Source organism: Rhincodon typus, chromosome 27 (assembly GCF_021869965.1).
Source record: "Rhincodon typus isolate 14 chromosome 27, sRhiTyp1.1, whole genome shotgun sequence".
Lineage (NCBI taxonomy): Eukaryota > Metazoa > Chordata > Chondrichthyes > Orectolobiformes > Rhincodontidae > Rhincodon > Rhincodon typus.
Genome location: NC_063358.1, coordinates 25,667,569 through 25,683,681, shown reverse-complemented (window position 1 = coordinate 25,683,681; position 16,113 = coordinate 25,667,569). Strand labels below are relative to the sequence as shown.

At 39.7% G+C, this 16,113-nt stretch overlaps 1 protein-coding gene across 1 annotated transcript in view; it reads right to left on the bottom strand.

The window, feature by feature from the left end:
• Positions 1-848: 848 nt before the first annotated feature.
• LOC109918098 (bone morphogenetic protein 7-like) overlaps positions 849-16,113 on the bottom strand; it is a 75,299-nt gene continuing 60,034 nt past the window's right edge. Inside the window, exons 3-7 of the mRNA XM_048613137.1 lie at positions 14,660-14,808; positions 9,438-9,635; positions 8,294-8,373; positions 3,305-3,415; positions 849-1,160 (exon numbers count right to left, since the gene is read on the bottom strand). Of these exons, the coding sequence (XP_048469094.1) occupies positions 1,011-1,160; positions 3,305-3,415; positions 8,294-8,373; positions 9,438-9,635; positions 14,660-14,808 (688 nt within the window). The 3' untranslated portion in view covers positions 849-1,010. The remainder of the gene's footprint in view (positions 1,161-3,304; positions 3,416-8,293; positions 8,374-9,437; positions 9,636-14,659; positions 14,809-16,113) is intronic.

Below are 16,113 nucleotides of genomic sequence, written 5' to 3'. Positions count from 1 at the left end.
ACACCTTGTTATCTAAAAATGAACCACTTGTGATTTGTCTTTTTAATTCCCAATTTAATCAGTTTTGGTCTCAGCCAGTCATATATCAATGCAGGGAAATTTGGAGGGTAAGGAAAATTTGGAGGGGGATAAGAGAGGGAGATCAAATCATTTACTTGACTTTTTCTGGAATGTGCACTGGGATGCTCATGGGTAGGGATTTTCTGATTATCTGTTTACAAAAGTCTACTTATTTACATTCCTTGCTGCAAGTCATCAAATGATTAAGTTGATTATACAAAATCTCATTTACTCACAGACCATAGTTTGAGGTCTCAAAATCCATATGGTTATATGTGTGGAAATATTTAACTAAAACACAGTGAGTCTTTCAGCAATGAAGGTCTGCTCACTGAAGAGTTAAACAGCTCGCAGTAGAGTCAACACTGTGATGATACTTTAGGGTTCATCCTGTTTACAATACAGGCAAAAATGAAAACACAAAGTAAGAATTACATTTATTAAAAAGCTACTTTAAGTTTTTTTTCAATCAGTAGTGCTGTGTCAATCAAGATAATACACAGTAATGTCCTTTGTACAAAGAGAATGTATGAAATGGGGAGAAGGAGGGTGCGTAGTCTTCTTTATCTGTGGGTTATACAGTCTTAGTCTCCAGCAGGATAAATCAATGTCATTTCTCCAAATTGTCAATTTTGTTTATACAAGGGCAAAAAAAAATGTAATCTGGTACAGTATTATCACAAACATTATTTAAACGTTTTTCTTCTCTTCAGTGTTGAAGTGCAAGTGCTTTGGTATATTTAGATAACATTATCTTGGACCATTTAAAATATATCTAAAGGCTTTATAATGAGATTCTATTATACAGATCTAAATCAAATTGTGACATATTAAATATTAACACTCGGCAATGTAAAGGAGACTGCAGTGCTTTATTCACTTGCTCTTTCCTCGATGGTATTCTTCCTTGAATATTTGACCAAGCACAATTGCAACACACTTGGAATAGTTTATTGACAGCCACATGATTTTGCCACCATGTTCCGGTACTTTTTTAATATCACATTGTATTTCTCATCAAAGTAGAGAACGGAGGTGGCACTGAGTTTAGTTGGTGCACAGCATGGCTTCGGAACTGCTTCCGGCTTCAACAGATGAGCCTGTTAAGAGAATAAAATATCTTAAATTTGGTTCTTTCGGTTTTTGTTTTCTCCAATGCATGACTTACACAATTTTCTTCTCCATGATTGGTTTTGTACATCAAAACCAATTTCCAGGTTCCAAATAGTGGGACATTAATCAATGCTACAAACAATATGTCAGACAGTATGCTTCTGGCAGGTAGCATGTGCAAACCCATGTGGAAGGGTATCATCACCTTCATCTACAAGCGGAAGGGGGAAGAGGGAGGAAATTAAAAATTGGTGACCAATTTTACTGTTGAATGTGGATTACAATACTGTCTAAGGTCATTGCCAACTGGGTCAGGTCTGCTCTGTCATCATTGATTCACCTCAATCAAACCTATGCTGCACTGGATAGGAAGATCGCTGAAAGCCTTGCACTCCTCAGGGATATGATCACTTATATGCAAGATAGGGGCCTGGGTGGAGGGGGGGCTCGGGGGGGGGATTGTTGGCAGGGGAAGCCTTAACAGCCTAGACTACGAGAAGGCCTTTGAGAGGATATCTCACATTTACGTGAGGGATGTGCTCTCCAAAATGGGCTTTGTGGAGGGAATCCAACTCTCTACACCAACATCAGTAGTACAGTCTGAAACAACAGGCAGGAATCAAAGTCTCCTGATCAGATTTAGAGTTAGGCGTGCCTTGTTTGTGTGTTGTGTAAAACCTTTTTGCCTGGTCGATCAGGAAGGCTGAGAGCCTGAAAGAGGTGACCTCTTCAGGCAGCAAAGGCTTGCGAAACATGGATGATGGTGCTGTGTTATGCTCAGATCTGCTGACAATGTGCAGACTCATAAGCATCCGTGGCCACTACGAACTGGCCTTGGGAGCCAAGGTAATTCAAGGCAAGAGCGAGGCCATGTTCTTTGGGAATTGGGCTGACCGATTCTTTATCCCCTTCACCATCAGGTCAGATTATCAGTAGGTGCTGGGAATATGGTTTGGAGAGGCCGGGGCGGATGCCAAAACTTGGGAGGAGCGTATCGCCAAGGTGAGACAGAAACTGGGCTTATGGGAGCACTGCTCCCTCTTCATTGTGGACTGAAACCTGGTCATCAGGTGTGAGGTACACTCAAAATTGTGGCGCAGATCTGGCCTATTCCCTGAATCTGTGCCACTGCAGTCACCCAAACCATCGTCCACTCCATCTGGTGGTCAAAGATAGACTGTGTCCACAGGAACACCATGTGCAAAGTTCTGGGTAAGGGGGGGCGGGGGGAGCGGGAAGGATATACCCATTGCTGCCCTCTTCCTAATGACCACCTTTGTGTGTGGCTGTATCAAGCTGTGTGTAGACCGTCAGTGCGCAAACACCACGTGTCACTATGTACTGAGGTTCCACTTCACCCTAGTGTTACAAAGGATGGGCCTGGCCTTGGTATCGTGGAACACTCCAAGAAATTGCAGAGTTCCGTATCACCTGTACCTCATGGAAAAATTTGTAAAGGAAAACATCTCTGACCACAAGACCATCTGGAAATGGGCAGCATGAAGCGTCCTTGAGATTCTGCAGGAATAGGACATCCACCCTGGGATTTGGGACAGGATCAGCTTTAGGGCAGGCTATCAGGCAGAGATCATGCACTTACACACTTCTGATAGCACAAAGGACTAATGGGACTTCTCAAGCTTCCTATCTTCTAGCTAGGTTCTGTTGTGGATTCCAACTATATTCCATAATTTGAATATGTGATATAGACCAACTTCTTACTGCAATACTGAGTGAGTATAACATAAATCATTCAGCGGTGCTGTGTTTAGGATTGAATGGCTTTACTTTTTGTTGGCTTGCTCTGTGCACTAAACAGCTGTGAGTCTTTGTATATAAGACGGCCAATGCCATTCAAAGTGGTCTGCTGGCTGTGAAGTACCAGGGATTTCTGAAGAGTCACAATACATGCCATTTAAACATTTTTTCGCCTTTAATATTCTACCCACATAGACCAACTTCCCCTTAATTTAGTTTCAATCTTTTTTTCAATATTTTTCAGCAAGTGCATACTTAATCATATTTGATACATTTCATTTGTAAGTCACAATTACAAGCTGATATCCAAGTTAACCGTGTTGCAGCAATTCGGAAACAGTCTGCTCCTGGTAAACGGGACTCATACACTTACCAATGTCTGAACAACTGCATGGTTAGTTGCATTCATGTGGGAGTCAAGTGGAAACGAACATTCTCCATCACAATAAAATGCTGCGTAGCCCTCTGGTGCAATTATCCAATCCTACATTGGTAGACAGAAAATGTTAATCCACACAGACCACCAAGCTCCCCATGTGGTCAGTTTGACTTTGATGAGAGACATTTCTTCGAAAATGTTTATCCATTTCACAGTGCCTATCCAATTAAAAGGAATTTGAACTCATCAGCAGAATTTAATTCAGGCAAAGATACCCCTCTCTTCAAATGCTTTTGTTTTTCTTATTTTCTTTCTGTCTTTTACATTCCTTTTTGTATTAACGTTTTTTAAAAAAAAACTTAGCTTAATCATCACATCCTTTCTTATTTCCATAAGTTGCCAAGGAGGTACAGATACATTTAAGAACCACTCTCATATAGACACTTGGGTACTTCCACTAGTGAATGGCCATAAGACAACAAGACATAGGAGTAGAAGTAGGCTATTTAGCCCATTGATTCTGCTATACCATTCAATAAGATCATGACAGATCTTATAATCTTTAACTCCATTTTCCTTCCTTACCCCATAATCCTTGATACCTTTACTGATTAAAAATCCAACTATCTCACCCTTGAATATACTTAAATACCCAGTCTTAACAGCCCTCTAAGGTAAAGAATTCTGAGATAAGAAATTCCTTTTCATCTCTGTCTTAAATGTGCAACCCCTTATTCTGAGATTCTGCCCTCTGGTCCTTGACTCTCCCACAAGGGGAAACAACTTCTCAGTAGCTATTCTGTCAAGGCCCCTAAGAATCTTATATGTTTCAGTAAGGTTGCCTCTCATTCTTCTAAACTCCAATGAATGGACATCCAACATATTCAACTTCTCCTCATAAGAAAATCTCTCCATATTAGAATCAACCTAATGAATCTTCTCTAGATTGCCTCCAAAAACAGTATATCTCTTTTTAGAAAAAGGGACCAAAACTGTTCTTAGTATTCCAGATGTGGTCTGACTATTGCCTTATATAGTCTTAGCAAGGCCTCCTTATTTTTATACTCCAGTCCCTTTGAAATAAAGACTAATAGTCCATTTGCTTTATTACTTACTCAACTCGGATTGAGATTCATGCACTCGGGTCCTCTGTGCTGCAGCTTTCTGCAGTTTCCCCAGTTCAATAATATTCAGCTCTCCTATTCTTCCTGCAAAGTACACCACTTGATTTTCCCACATTATATTCCATCTGCAAAGTTTTTACCTCTTCACTTAATCTGTTTCTATCCCTATGTAGACTCATTGTGTCATCCTCATTTCTTCCCTTCCCAACTAATTTTGTATCATCCACAGACATGGCAATAGTACATTTACTTCTGACATCTAAGTCATTAATATATAAATAATTGTGGCCCCAGCACTGATCCCTTTGGCACTCTACTAGTACAGGTTGCCATCTTGAAAATATCCCCTTTATCCCAACTCTCTGTCTTCTAAAAGGAAGCCAAACCCCATCCTTTCTACTTTACAATCCTTAACACCATGGGCTCTTATTTATTCTGTAGCTTTGTCTGTGGTACCTCATCAAACACCGTTGGAAATCTAAATGTATTACATCTACTTGTTTCCCTTTATCCATTCAGCTTGTTACCTTCTCAAAGAACTGTAATAACTTTCTCAGAAATGATTTCCCCTTCATGAAACCATGCTGACTCTGCTTGATGGTATTTATTATTTATTTCTAAATGCTTTGCTATTACATCCTTTATAATGGACTGTAGCATTTCCCCACTTGGCCAATCCTCTGGAACATTTCCCAAATTTAAGGATTCTTGGAAGATTACTTCAATTCTTTCATTATCTCTGTAGCTACATTTTTTAACATCTTAGGATGCAATCTATTAGGTCCAGGGACGTAATAGCTTTTAGCTCCATTAGTTTCCCTAGTACTTTTTCCTTGGTGATAGTTACTGTATTTATTTCCTCCCTCCCTCGGGCCCTTTGATTATTTAGTAAACTTGGAAGTTTGATACAAAGTATTTATTAAACTTCTCTGCCACTTCTTGTTTCTTTATTATTATTTCCTCAGCCTCATTCTCTAAGGGGTCTAATGTATACTTTGGCCCCTCTTTTTCTTTTTCACATTTTAGAGAAACTCTTACTGTCCATTTTCATACTACCTACCAGCTTCCCCTCATAATTTATTTTCTCCCATTTCATTTTTTTTCGTCATCTTTTGTCGAATTTGAAAACTTTCCCAATCCTCTGGTTTACCACTAATCTTTAAAATATTGTACGTTTTGTTTCTTTCACTTTGGTAGTATCCTTAACTTCCTTGGTTAACCATGGTTGGTTTACCCTTGTCCTAGAATCCCTCTTCTTCTGGGATATATCTTTGCCGTAAGCCATGAACTATTTTCTCAAAGATCTGCTATTGCTCCTCAGCCAGCCTTTCTGCCAATTATCTTTCGTAGTTTACTCCAGGCAACTCAGCCCTCATTCCTATGTAATTACTCTTACTTATGTTCAGTACAATTGAATGCTAAATTCTAACATGTAATGGTCACTTTTCCATAGCATAACTCTGAGATTGTTTATTAAACCTGTCAAATTACATATTGCCAGATCTAAAATAGCTTGATCCCTGGTTGGATCCACCAGATTTTGTTCCAGGAAACTGTCAGAAATACATTTATTAATTCTTCCTCATGGCTACCTTTGCCAATTTGACTTTCCTAATCTATATGAAGGTTAAAGCCACCCATGTTTGATGTACTCCCTTAAAAAAATGCCCTTATTATGCCTTGAGTTATTCTCTATCCTACAGACCAGCTAATGTTAGGGGGCCTACAGATGACTCTCACCAGTATCTTCTTCCCTTGATTTTTCTTACTTCCCCCATATGGATTCTACACAATTGATTCAAAAATGAATGTAGCTCATTTGGCTGTGCTCAGTAAAAAAAAACAAAGAATTGAATTGAGCAATAATACTCATCCTTTGCATGTAAAATGTTAATTTTATTTTCTGAATGAAGCAATTTTCTGCAGCCTTATGTGTATATTTATTTCATTCTCACCTATAAACAATTGTTACATAATTATTCTTTAAGATCGTCCTACATAAAACGAAAAAAGTTAGTAGATGAAAGCTGAAAATATTTTGGCTGCCACCGATAAGTTTTTATGTCTGCTCTGGTATAAGAGGCTGCTTTACATTACTTATGACATTTAGAATTACTTGTATGCTCATCTGTCTATGATATAGTATCCTTTTCCATTATATCTTTGATTTCATACTGAAAGTGTTAGTAGAATGATAAAGCATGTTTATGTAGCGATGTTATGGCCAAGATGTTAAATATTAAAGGAACATAATCCAAGCTAATTGGGATTTAGGATAAAAAAAGAGTTGAGAGTGTTGGCTGCAATAATTACTTCCTATACATATGTCTTAGTTATGTTCTGGTGTTTACACTTTGTTCTGAATCAAACAGGGTTAGTGTCAATGGTGAAGGTATGAGCATTGGATACCCATGGATTAGATCTTGACGTATAACTTACGTGACAGACTGAAATGGCTTGCCTTTCCTCACTCCTTACAACTTATGAAAAGTTTAATTTTAGATGTTTTACTATGTTTGTAAACAGAAGTTAAATGAGATGTAATTGTATTCTTGATGAATCTAGTATATCAAGCATTAGAACTTGAATCCAGATCTAAAAACTATGTGACTGCATTAATTGGCACCAACACCTAAGATGTTGACTGCTTCGAATTCTCAGGTACTTCCCAATAATGAAGCATTTGTCTTCTTAACTAATAAACTTATACTTGTATCTTCCTGAAATCAAAATTCAATACGTTCCACCCATATTTTTTAATGTTAGCAGGTCTGGCAGTTAGAGAAAAAAATTTGTGGTTTTTCACAGACCCGACATGGTTTAAATTCATGTCAATGACAGCACTGTCACAACACAAGATAGATTTTGGGGTAATCTGGCAGCTGGGGCTGTTATATAGTTGATGACTCCATTACCTAATCTCTGCATTGAATTCGAAATAAAATGTACTAATGCTCAAGGCAGTTCAAATTTTTGGGGGTGCTCAAACAATAGTTGAAATGTGTGCACTGAAAAATCTAACATTTTCAAGAAAACCATAAAATGCACAAATGAAACTACAGAATGCAACTATATGGGTACGTCCACATGCAAGTGAAAAATTTAAGTCCATATGCACCTTCTTAGTATGAATTTGGAGCGGGATTACCACTTGTTAGTTTGTGAGAAGCTGCAAGCTGTGAATTGCTGTTATTCCTGATTGTGGGTTCCCAATGACTGAAGTAGTGACTGGTACTTATATTCCTTCATCAGTCCGAAGAGGCTTCTATATTTAAGCATCTTGGGAGATCCTGCTTTCATTGGGCCTACTAAAATCTATCTGCATGATGTTATCCATGTTGTTGAGAACTATGAGAGCTCCTGGAAATTTGGAGATATGACGAGAAGCCATAGCCTATGCATTCTGATCTCCTGAGAAGACAGTTGTGTTTGTGGCCTTTACAAAAGCAATACAATTTAAAAAGTTCATTAAATTCTTGCAAAGTGTGAAAATGAATGTGAGGGCAGGTACATGCATGCTGACCATTTGCTGCCAAGTATAAATTTGACAGAAAGCACACCATGATGTATGTGATTGATAGGTGCTACTCACAGAAAGAAATGGATGTACTACAATAATGATTTTAAAACAGGAAATATATCCAATCAGTACTAGTGGAAACAGTCGTCTTTTAGTTAACAATTACTGGTGAAGTCAAAAATTAATAAACTGTTTAAGAACAAGCAAATCACTAATGCAAATACACAAAACTCATCTTTGAAAACTGAAAGGGCTGCAGTCACCAATTCACTCACAAGGTTACACAATAAAAACACCTACACACATTTTCTGCACATCACAGAAATAGAGACACCTTACCTGCCAGCCGAGGTCGCGGAAGCTAACATACAGATCATGTCTCTTACATACTCGCCTGTGATCTCCAGAATAACGGGCTGCTTAATATACATAATTTAAAAAAAACAAAAACAAAAAAAATCATATTGTGGTAACTAACCCACTTGTCTTTGAGTTTAAATAAGCAATGTGGAAACATGTTCCAGACCAGCCTCACAGGAGATTCTTTGTTTCATTGGTGATGGAGTGAACACAATGGGCAGAATTAATCCAGGCCATGAGCTTTTAATGAAGACCAATCATATTAGATGCTGGCTAAAGCACAGGTGATGGGCACACTCTGGAATCAATGCTACAGGTGTGGAAATCCTGCCTACGAGAGTAGCCAGCCAATCAGAAGCTGGCAGCTGTCCATTGCTGTCAATGCCACTGGGAGCAGTGGGGGTTGAGGATCAGAGGCAAGGGTAGGGGATTGGATTTTTAGGATGCTCTTCCCGATACTAACTCTCTCAGCACAGAGTGGCTTTGAATGAGTGACTTTCCTGGAAGGCTTTGTGCATCCCATGTACCAACTTCACCACTCATCTTTGGTTCAAACCAAGTCCACGTAAGGACTTCTGGATGGCAAGGCCATCTGCAACTCTTCCTGGCCTGGACTTAATTGGGCAGAAGTTGGAAAGCAACAGGGTTCCAACCTAGCAGTCTTGTCCAATTTACTGCCACCATCACCTCCAAAATTACTTCTGGCAGGGGGAGTTAAATTCCACCCTCTATTCTCATCAGATTTCTAATTATGCCTGATTATTTAAAAGAAGCATTTTAAGATTTTTAATTTCTCTTTATAATTTACACATTCTCCACGTGTGCTGTTCTATCCTTGCTCTCTTTTTCTGCTGTGAATTCCTTAAGCACACTAGTTACCCAGCCTATTGCCAATAATTTATGCAGTGTTTTGAGTACTATCACAATATTTTTGCACCAAAATCAAAAATTAATTACATTACAACTTGAAATATTTATTCTAACTCAGCTTTGATGCGGGTTACTGGACAATAGTATGTCTTTCATGAGATAAAGATAACAACTAAGGAAATAAATTAGACTCATTTTTAGCGCAAATTTAATCAGAGCGATCTTTGTTATGGACACATGTTGACGGTGTTACCTGTTGTGCTAGGTAGTCTCTCACAGGATTCCTGTGACTGGTTGTGCTTCTTACGTCCTCTCCGTGGTTTTGTAGTCCGCGTTGTACGAATAGGTGCCGGACTTGCTCTGAAAAAGGTTACCATGAATGGCTGCTTTGAACGGGGCCCTCGTCGTCCTATCAGCCCAACAGAGTCAGGGTCTAGACTGCGTCCGGGAGCTTAACATGGAGTAGTAAATAATTAATAAATTATTCAATTTACATGACTGCTCCCTTAAATATCACTTGGATTTTTAAAACACAAAAAGTAGTACACAGAGGTTTCTGCTATAACGCGATAGTTGGGTTCCAGTGCAACATTGTGTTCTAGAAAATCGCGCTAAAGAAATAACTTGACCGAAGGGAAAAGTGGGGTTAGGGGCAGACCACCAAAAAAAGTGTAACACATCAGATAACACTACTGTCAGCAGCTGCTCACACAGGTTGGCCTGACTGAGGCAGCAGCTTCGCAGCTCCTTCTCGGATTGACACAACTGTCCTCACTATTTCCAAAAAGTGCAATACAGTTACACAGGTGTTCTGATCAATACTTATCCCTTAGTCAGCAACACAATGACAGATTGTCTGGTCATGGTCACATTGTTACTTGAGGGAGAGTGTTGTGTGAAAATTAACTACTGTATTTTCTGCCATGACTGCACTTCAAAAATACTTCAGTGGCTGTCAAGCTCTTTGTAACATCCTGAGGTTGTGAATGGTGTAAGCCTTTGTAATCAACAAGATCCAGGTTCAAGTCCTGCCTCAGAGCTCAATGGCCAGGGAAGGTGCATTCACAATGTGACTAAAAAGATTGTCAATCGGCAAATTCTTCCAACACAGTGGCAGACTGTAAGATTGGGAGAGACTCCTGGTTAGCCATGTGACTAAAAGAACATTGGAGACTCTACCACGACTATCCATAGCTCCAGACTGCGACATATACATATGTGTTTGTTGCCCTAGCAACTCAGACTCCTTCAGCGATCTTATCACCAGACCACAAGGGTATCGAGGGATATGGAACAAAGGTGGGAAAATCAAGTTGAAACACAAGTCAACCATGGTGATCTGACTAATTACTTAAATAGGCTGCTGGAGCCTCCTATTGAACCCAGGTCCTGTGTCTAACAGGGTTTCCTTTCAAGGCAAGTTAGATGTACTGTTTTTCACTCTCTCTTACACCCTAATTTTCCCGATAACAGACCTGCTGGCTTTTACTTTCAGTTTTAATGAAGGCTGACAGGGAGAATTTCTTTGGGACTCTCATAATCACAGCATTCTACAAATACACTGTAGGTATCATTAGCAAAGGGCTCCTGACAGCAAGATGTCTAGTCGATGGAATTGCATTACAGCCAACACTAGTTCGCGTTTTAGAAATAGCTTTCCCCTATTTGTCAATCGCGTTAAAGCCAATTCGCGTTGGCAGAACATGCTGTTTCTTTATATATTTTTCTTTCTCTTTTTATCAGTCCAAGCCAGGCCCCGTAGCTGGCTCCGAGAATGAGCAGGCAGACTTCTGTTTGATGCCACTCTGAAACCAAAAGGGATGCACTGCTATGGTTCTGCAAAATGAGTGGCTGAGTTTCCTGCCCTCACTGAGTTGGATTTGTCCTCCACAATCTTCAATTTTGTTAGACTGGATGTCCATGAGCGTTTTATCACATAATTAGCTTCTGCAGCATTAAATTCTGCAGCCAGAACCTCCTGCTAACATACAGCCATTAAAATATATAAAATTGGGATTCATAGCAGCCCATCATTTGGGGGCCTTATACTACTGTACCTTAGAGTAGCAGGCTACATAATTTCACTTCTAAATTACTAATGGTATGTTCCTAGTCTCAGCTGTACCCCTGTAAGGAGCACAGTCAATTTCCCCAAAATCTGGGAGGGAAGTTCACCGGAACCATTTTGCAAGACCACTGCAGTGTACCCCCTCGTGGAAGGTTTGAGAATTGCATTGGCAGCCATCAAGCCGTAGTTGTCAGCTCTGAACTAGGAACAGGGCATGGGCAGACTAAAGATAGGAAAAAGTAATTGACCTACATTTGATACGCTTCAGAAATGCAGTGAATTTTTATTACTTGTGTTCTTCAGGTGAGATAGAGAAGGATGTAAAAAAGATGGGGGAGTTTGATTAAGGAGAATGTCACAATTGTACTAAGAAAGGACATCTCGGATGACACGTATGGTCATGTGGGTAGAACTCGGGAATAAGAAAGATGTAATCATTATGATGGGGTTATACTATAGGCCTTCCATTGGCCAGTGGAGATAGAGGAACAGATATGAAGGCAAATCAAGGAAAGATATAAAAAAAGGGTTGTTTTTAGTGGCTGATTTTGACTTCCCCAGCATTGACTGGGACTCCTTCAGTGCCAGGGACTTAGATGGGGAGGAATTTGTGAGATGCATCCAGGAGGGTTCTTGAAACAATGTGTAGAAAGTCCAACTAGGGAAAGGGCTGTGCTAGACTGTGTATTGGGTAATGAGCCTGGCCTGGTGATCGAAGTTTCAGTGGGGGAGCATTGGGAACAGTAATCATAATTCCATAAGGTTTAAGATAGTGATTGATAAAGATAAGACTAGTCCTTGGGTGAAAGTACTAAATTGAGGGAAGGCTAATTAGAAGCAAGAGAGTACCTAGGGAAAGGGTAGGCCCACTCAAGTACAAAGGAGGGAATTTATGGATAGAGCCTGAGGAAGTGGGTGAGGTCCTTAATGAGTACTTCGGGTTGATGTTCACCAAGGAGAAGGACATGGATGATGGTAAGCTTAGGGAGAGGTATGTTGATATTCTAGGACATGACAATATTAAAAAGGAGGGGATGTTGGGTGTCTTGAAAGACATTAAGGTAGATAAGTCCCCGAGACCTGATGGAATCTATCCCAGGATACTGAAGGAGGCAAGGGGGAAGATTGCTGGGGCCTTCACTGAGACCTTTGTGTTTTCTTTAGCCACAGGCAAGGTCCCAGAAGGCTGGAGAATAGCCAATGTTGTTCCTTTGTTTGAGAAGAGCAACAGGGTTAATCCAGGAAATTATAGGCCAGTGAACCTTACATCTGTTAATTATTGGAGAAGATTCTTAGGATTTACTTGCATTTGGAAAAGAATGGACTTATTAGGAAGAATCAGCATGGCTTTTTGTGGGGGAGGTCTTTTCTCATAAACTTGATTGAATTTTTTGATGAAGTGATAAAGATGATTGATGCGGGTGGGGCTGTAGATGTTGACAACGTGAACTTTACTAAAGCATTTGAGAAGTTCACTCGTGTTAGGCTGGATCCATGGTAAGTTGGCAATTGGATACAAAATTGGCTGGGTCATAGGAGACAGAGGTTAGTTGTTGAGGGGTGTTTCTCTGACTGGAGTTCTGTGACCAGTGGTGTTCTGCAAGGAGCGGTGTTGGGACCTGTTTTATTTGAAATAATATATAAATGATTTGCATGAAAATGTTTGTGATCTGATTAGTAAATTTGCAGAGAATGTGAAAATTGATGGAGTTATGGATAGTAAGGAAGGTTGTCAAAGGATATGGCAGGATGTAGATAAGTTGGAAAATTTGGCGCAGAAATGGCAGATGGAGTTTAATGCAGACAAATGTGACGTGATGCATTTTTGTTGGTCTAATACAAGAGAAAAGCACACAGCAAATGGCAGGATCCTTACAAACAGTGACATACAGAGGACTCTTGGATTGCAAATTCATAGCTCCCTAAAACTGGCAACACAAATGGATAAGGTGGTAAAGTAGGCGTATGGCATGCTTGCCTTCATTGGTCGGGACATTGAGCATAAAAGTTGGCAAGTCATATTGCAGCTGTATAAAACTTTAGTTAGGCCACATTTGCAGTATTATGTACAGTTCTGGAAGGATGTGGAGGCTTTGGAGAGGGTGAAAAAGGGGTTACCAGGATATTGCCTGGAGTGGAGTGTATTAGCTATAAGGAGAGGTTAGACAAACTTGGATTGTTTTCACTAGAGTGTCACAGGCTGAGAGTGACCAGATAAAAGTATATAAAATTATGAAGACAATGACAGGGTGGATGGTTGAAACCTTTTTCCCAAGGTGGAAATGTCAAATACTAAAAGGATAGGTTTAAGGTGAAAGGGGGAAAGTTTATAAGAGATGTGCAAGGAAAGTTTTTTACACTGAGGGTGGTACGTGTCTGGAATTCATTGCTGGGGGAGGTAGTAGAAGCAGATATGTTAGCAAAGTTTAAGATGCATTTAGACAAAAAAATGAACAGGCAGGGAATAGCGGGATATGGGCCATGTGCCGGCAGAGAGGATTATTTTAGAATGGCATCGTGGTCTGCACAGACATGATAGGCCAAAGGGCCTGTTCCTGTGCTGTACTCTTCTAAGTTCTATGATCTTTTGGTGATCTTTTTTGACTTCAAATAATTTAAATGGAAAGTTTTTACAAAGTTTACAATGACAAAATTAAAATATTGAATATGTATCAGCGGGTATACATGGACACTGTTAGATTTTACTCCTCTCTCCAGTGCTCATCTAAACAATAGGTCAGTGTCAAGGGATGAGAGGTGAAATCACAAAGCAATATCCTGTTCAGGGTTTTGCTACTCATGCCTACTATAATGATGTTAAAAATGGGCGAAAGAAAGTTAAATTTCTATTTTTAAAAAAAAATCACGTCTACTGATTTTGTTTGGTGAGTTTTTAAAATGCAATTAGAAAAAATTCATTTGGAGGTGACAGCACTTAAAATTAATAAGGAAAAGGAGGCAGAACTGGCATTCGGTGTTTCAGCCACGTTTCCACCCTTCAATGCTGTGTGAAGAACAGTATGGTTCTTCCAAATGCTCAGAGCTATACTGTTAATGAGGTAAGGAAGGTAACCTGATATAATTACATGTGCTAATAAACCAGATGCATAGCTTAAGGACTATGCACATCTTAAAATTGCCTTACAAACCATGAAATTTTTATGTTGGAATAAGCGAGAATTGAATCAATGACAGATGAAAACATTCACTTTTGGTTAACATTTCCATTAAAGGCATGCTTTAGGAAAAGACCCGTACAAAGCTTGAACCATAAACTTTAGTTGCCGGGACCAGGGGTTGGAGTGAAATCTTTTTACAATAAATGCTCAAAAATAATAAAGTAATTGCAACATAGAGTGTCTTATTCTAATCTTGCAACATAAATATGTGACCGTTAAATACAATACCTTCCTCAGTCTCCACACAAAGCCGCAGACCCAGATTATAATGAGGATTCATCAACCAATCGTTACTTGTTGCTGTGATGTCAAATTCCAGCCACCCTTCTTCTGTGGGCCATATTTCTTGATTGTCCAATAGGAGGAGCTCTGGTTCTCTAAAAGTGGAAAAACAAGGCAGTCAATTTGAACTGATGGATAGGGACTCGATCTGTGACCTTATAAATATCAACAATCTACACATAATAAAAACCCCAGACGAACACTGCAGGGAAATTATAACACAAGATATAACACCGAGTCATAAAAAGAAGCAGAAGGTCAGATGACCATCTATAGATTTTAAGGGATTTTAAACCTTTTAAAGGCCGGGTAGAACAACGTAGGGAGGTTGTTGTATAGTTTAACTCCAAGGCAATTGAAATATAATAACAGCATCAAAATTAGATAAAACTTCCATTTTTAAGATAGCTTCCCTGAAAACATAATACAGGTCATTCTGTTCAATTTCATGGCATACAATCTTTACAGCCCAGATTAAAGCTATTTGGACCATTGAGTCTATACCAACCCTCTGAAGAGCATCCCACCCAGATGTCGCCCCACCCTATCCCCAAAACCCTGCATTTCCCATAGGTAACTCACGTAGCCTGCACATCCCTGGACACTATGGGGAAATTTAGTATGGCTAATCCACCTACCCTACAATGCCTTCTCTGCTTGCTTCTGTGCCATTATCTCCGGGGCTCCCTAAGAATGCATCCTTGGCTTGCTATTATTTCTTATCTACATGCTGCCCTTTAGTATCATCACCACAAGGTCCAGCTGCACATGTATGCTGATTACACCCAAATCTGTCGCTCTGTCACCTCTCTTGACCTCTCTGCTGTTACCGATTTGTCATGCTGCTTGTCCAACCAGAAAAATCTTTCTCCAACTAAATATTGGGATAACCAGAGTCATTATCTGCAATTTCCAAGCCAGCTACCCCATCCCTCTCCTTGGTGATTGTCTGAGGCTTAACTAGATCCTTGGAAACATTGATGTCTTATTGCACCTTGGGATAAACTTCAAACCATATATCCACTCTACCATTAAGACCACTTACTTGCATATCACCTGTCTCCACCTTGCCTCAGCTCCCTTGCTGCTGAAATCATCATCCAGGTTGTTGTTATCCCTGGACTGGAATATTTCAGTGGACTATGGCTGCCTTCTCAGTTTCCACCATAAACGTATAATCAACCAAAACATTTTGGCCATATCCTAAGTGGCACCAAATCCTACATCCTTTACCCTATGGTTGCTGAGATATATCAACTCCCAGTTTGTCAATGCCTCAATTTTAAGATTCTCATCCTTGTTTTCAAGTTTTGCCATGGCTCCTTTATCCCCATCTCTGTAAGCTCCCTATAACCTTCACAAACGACTGGAATCTCTGTGTTCTTCAATTCTGTCCTTTG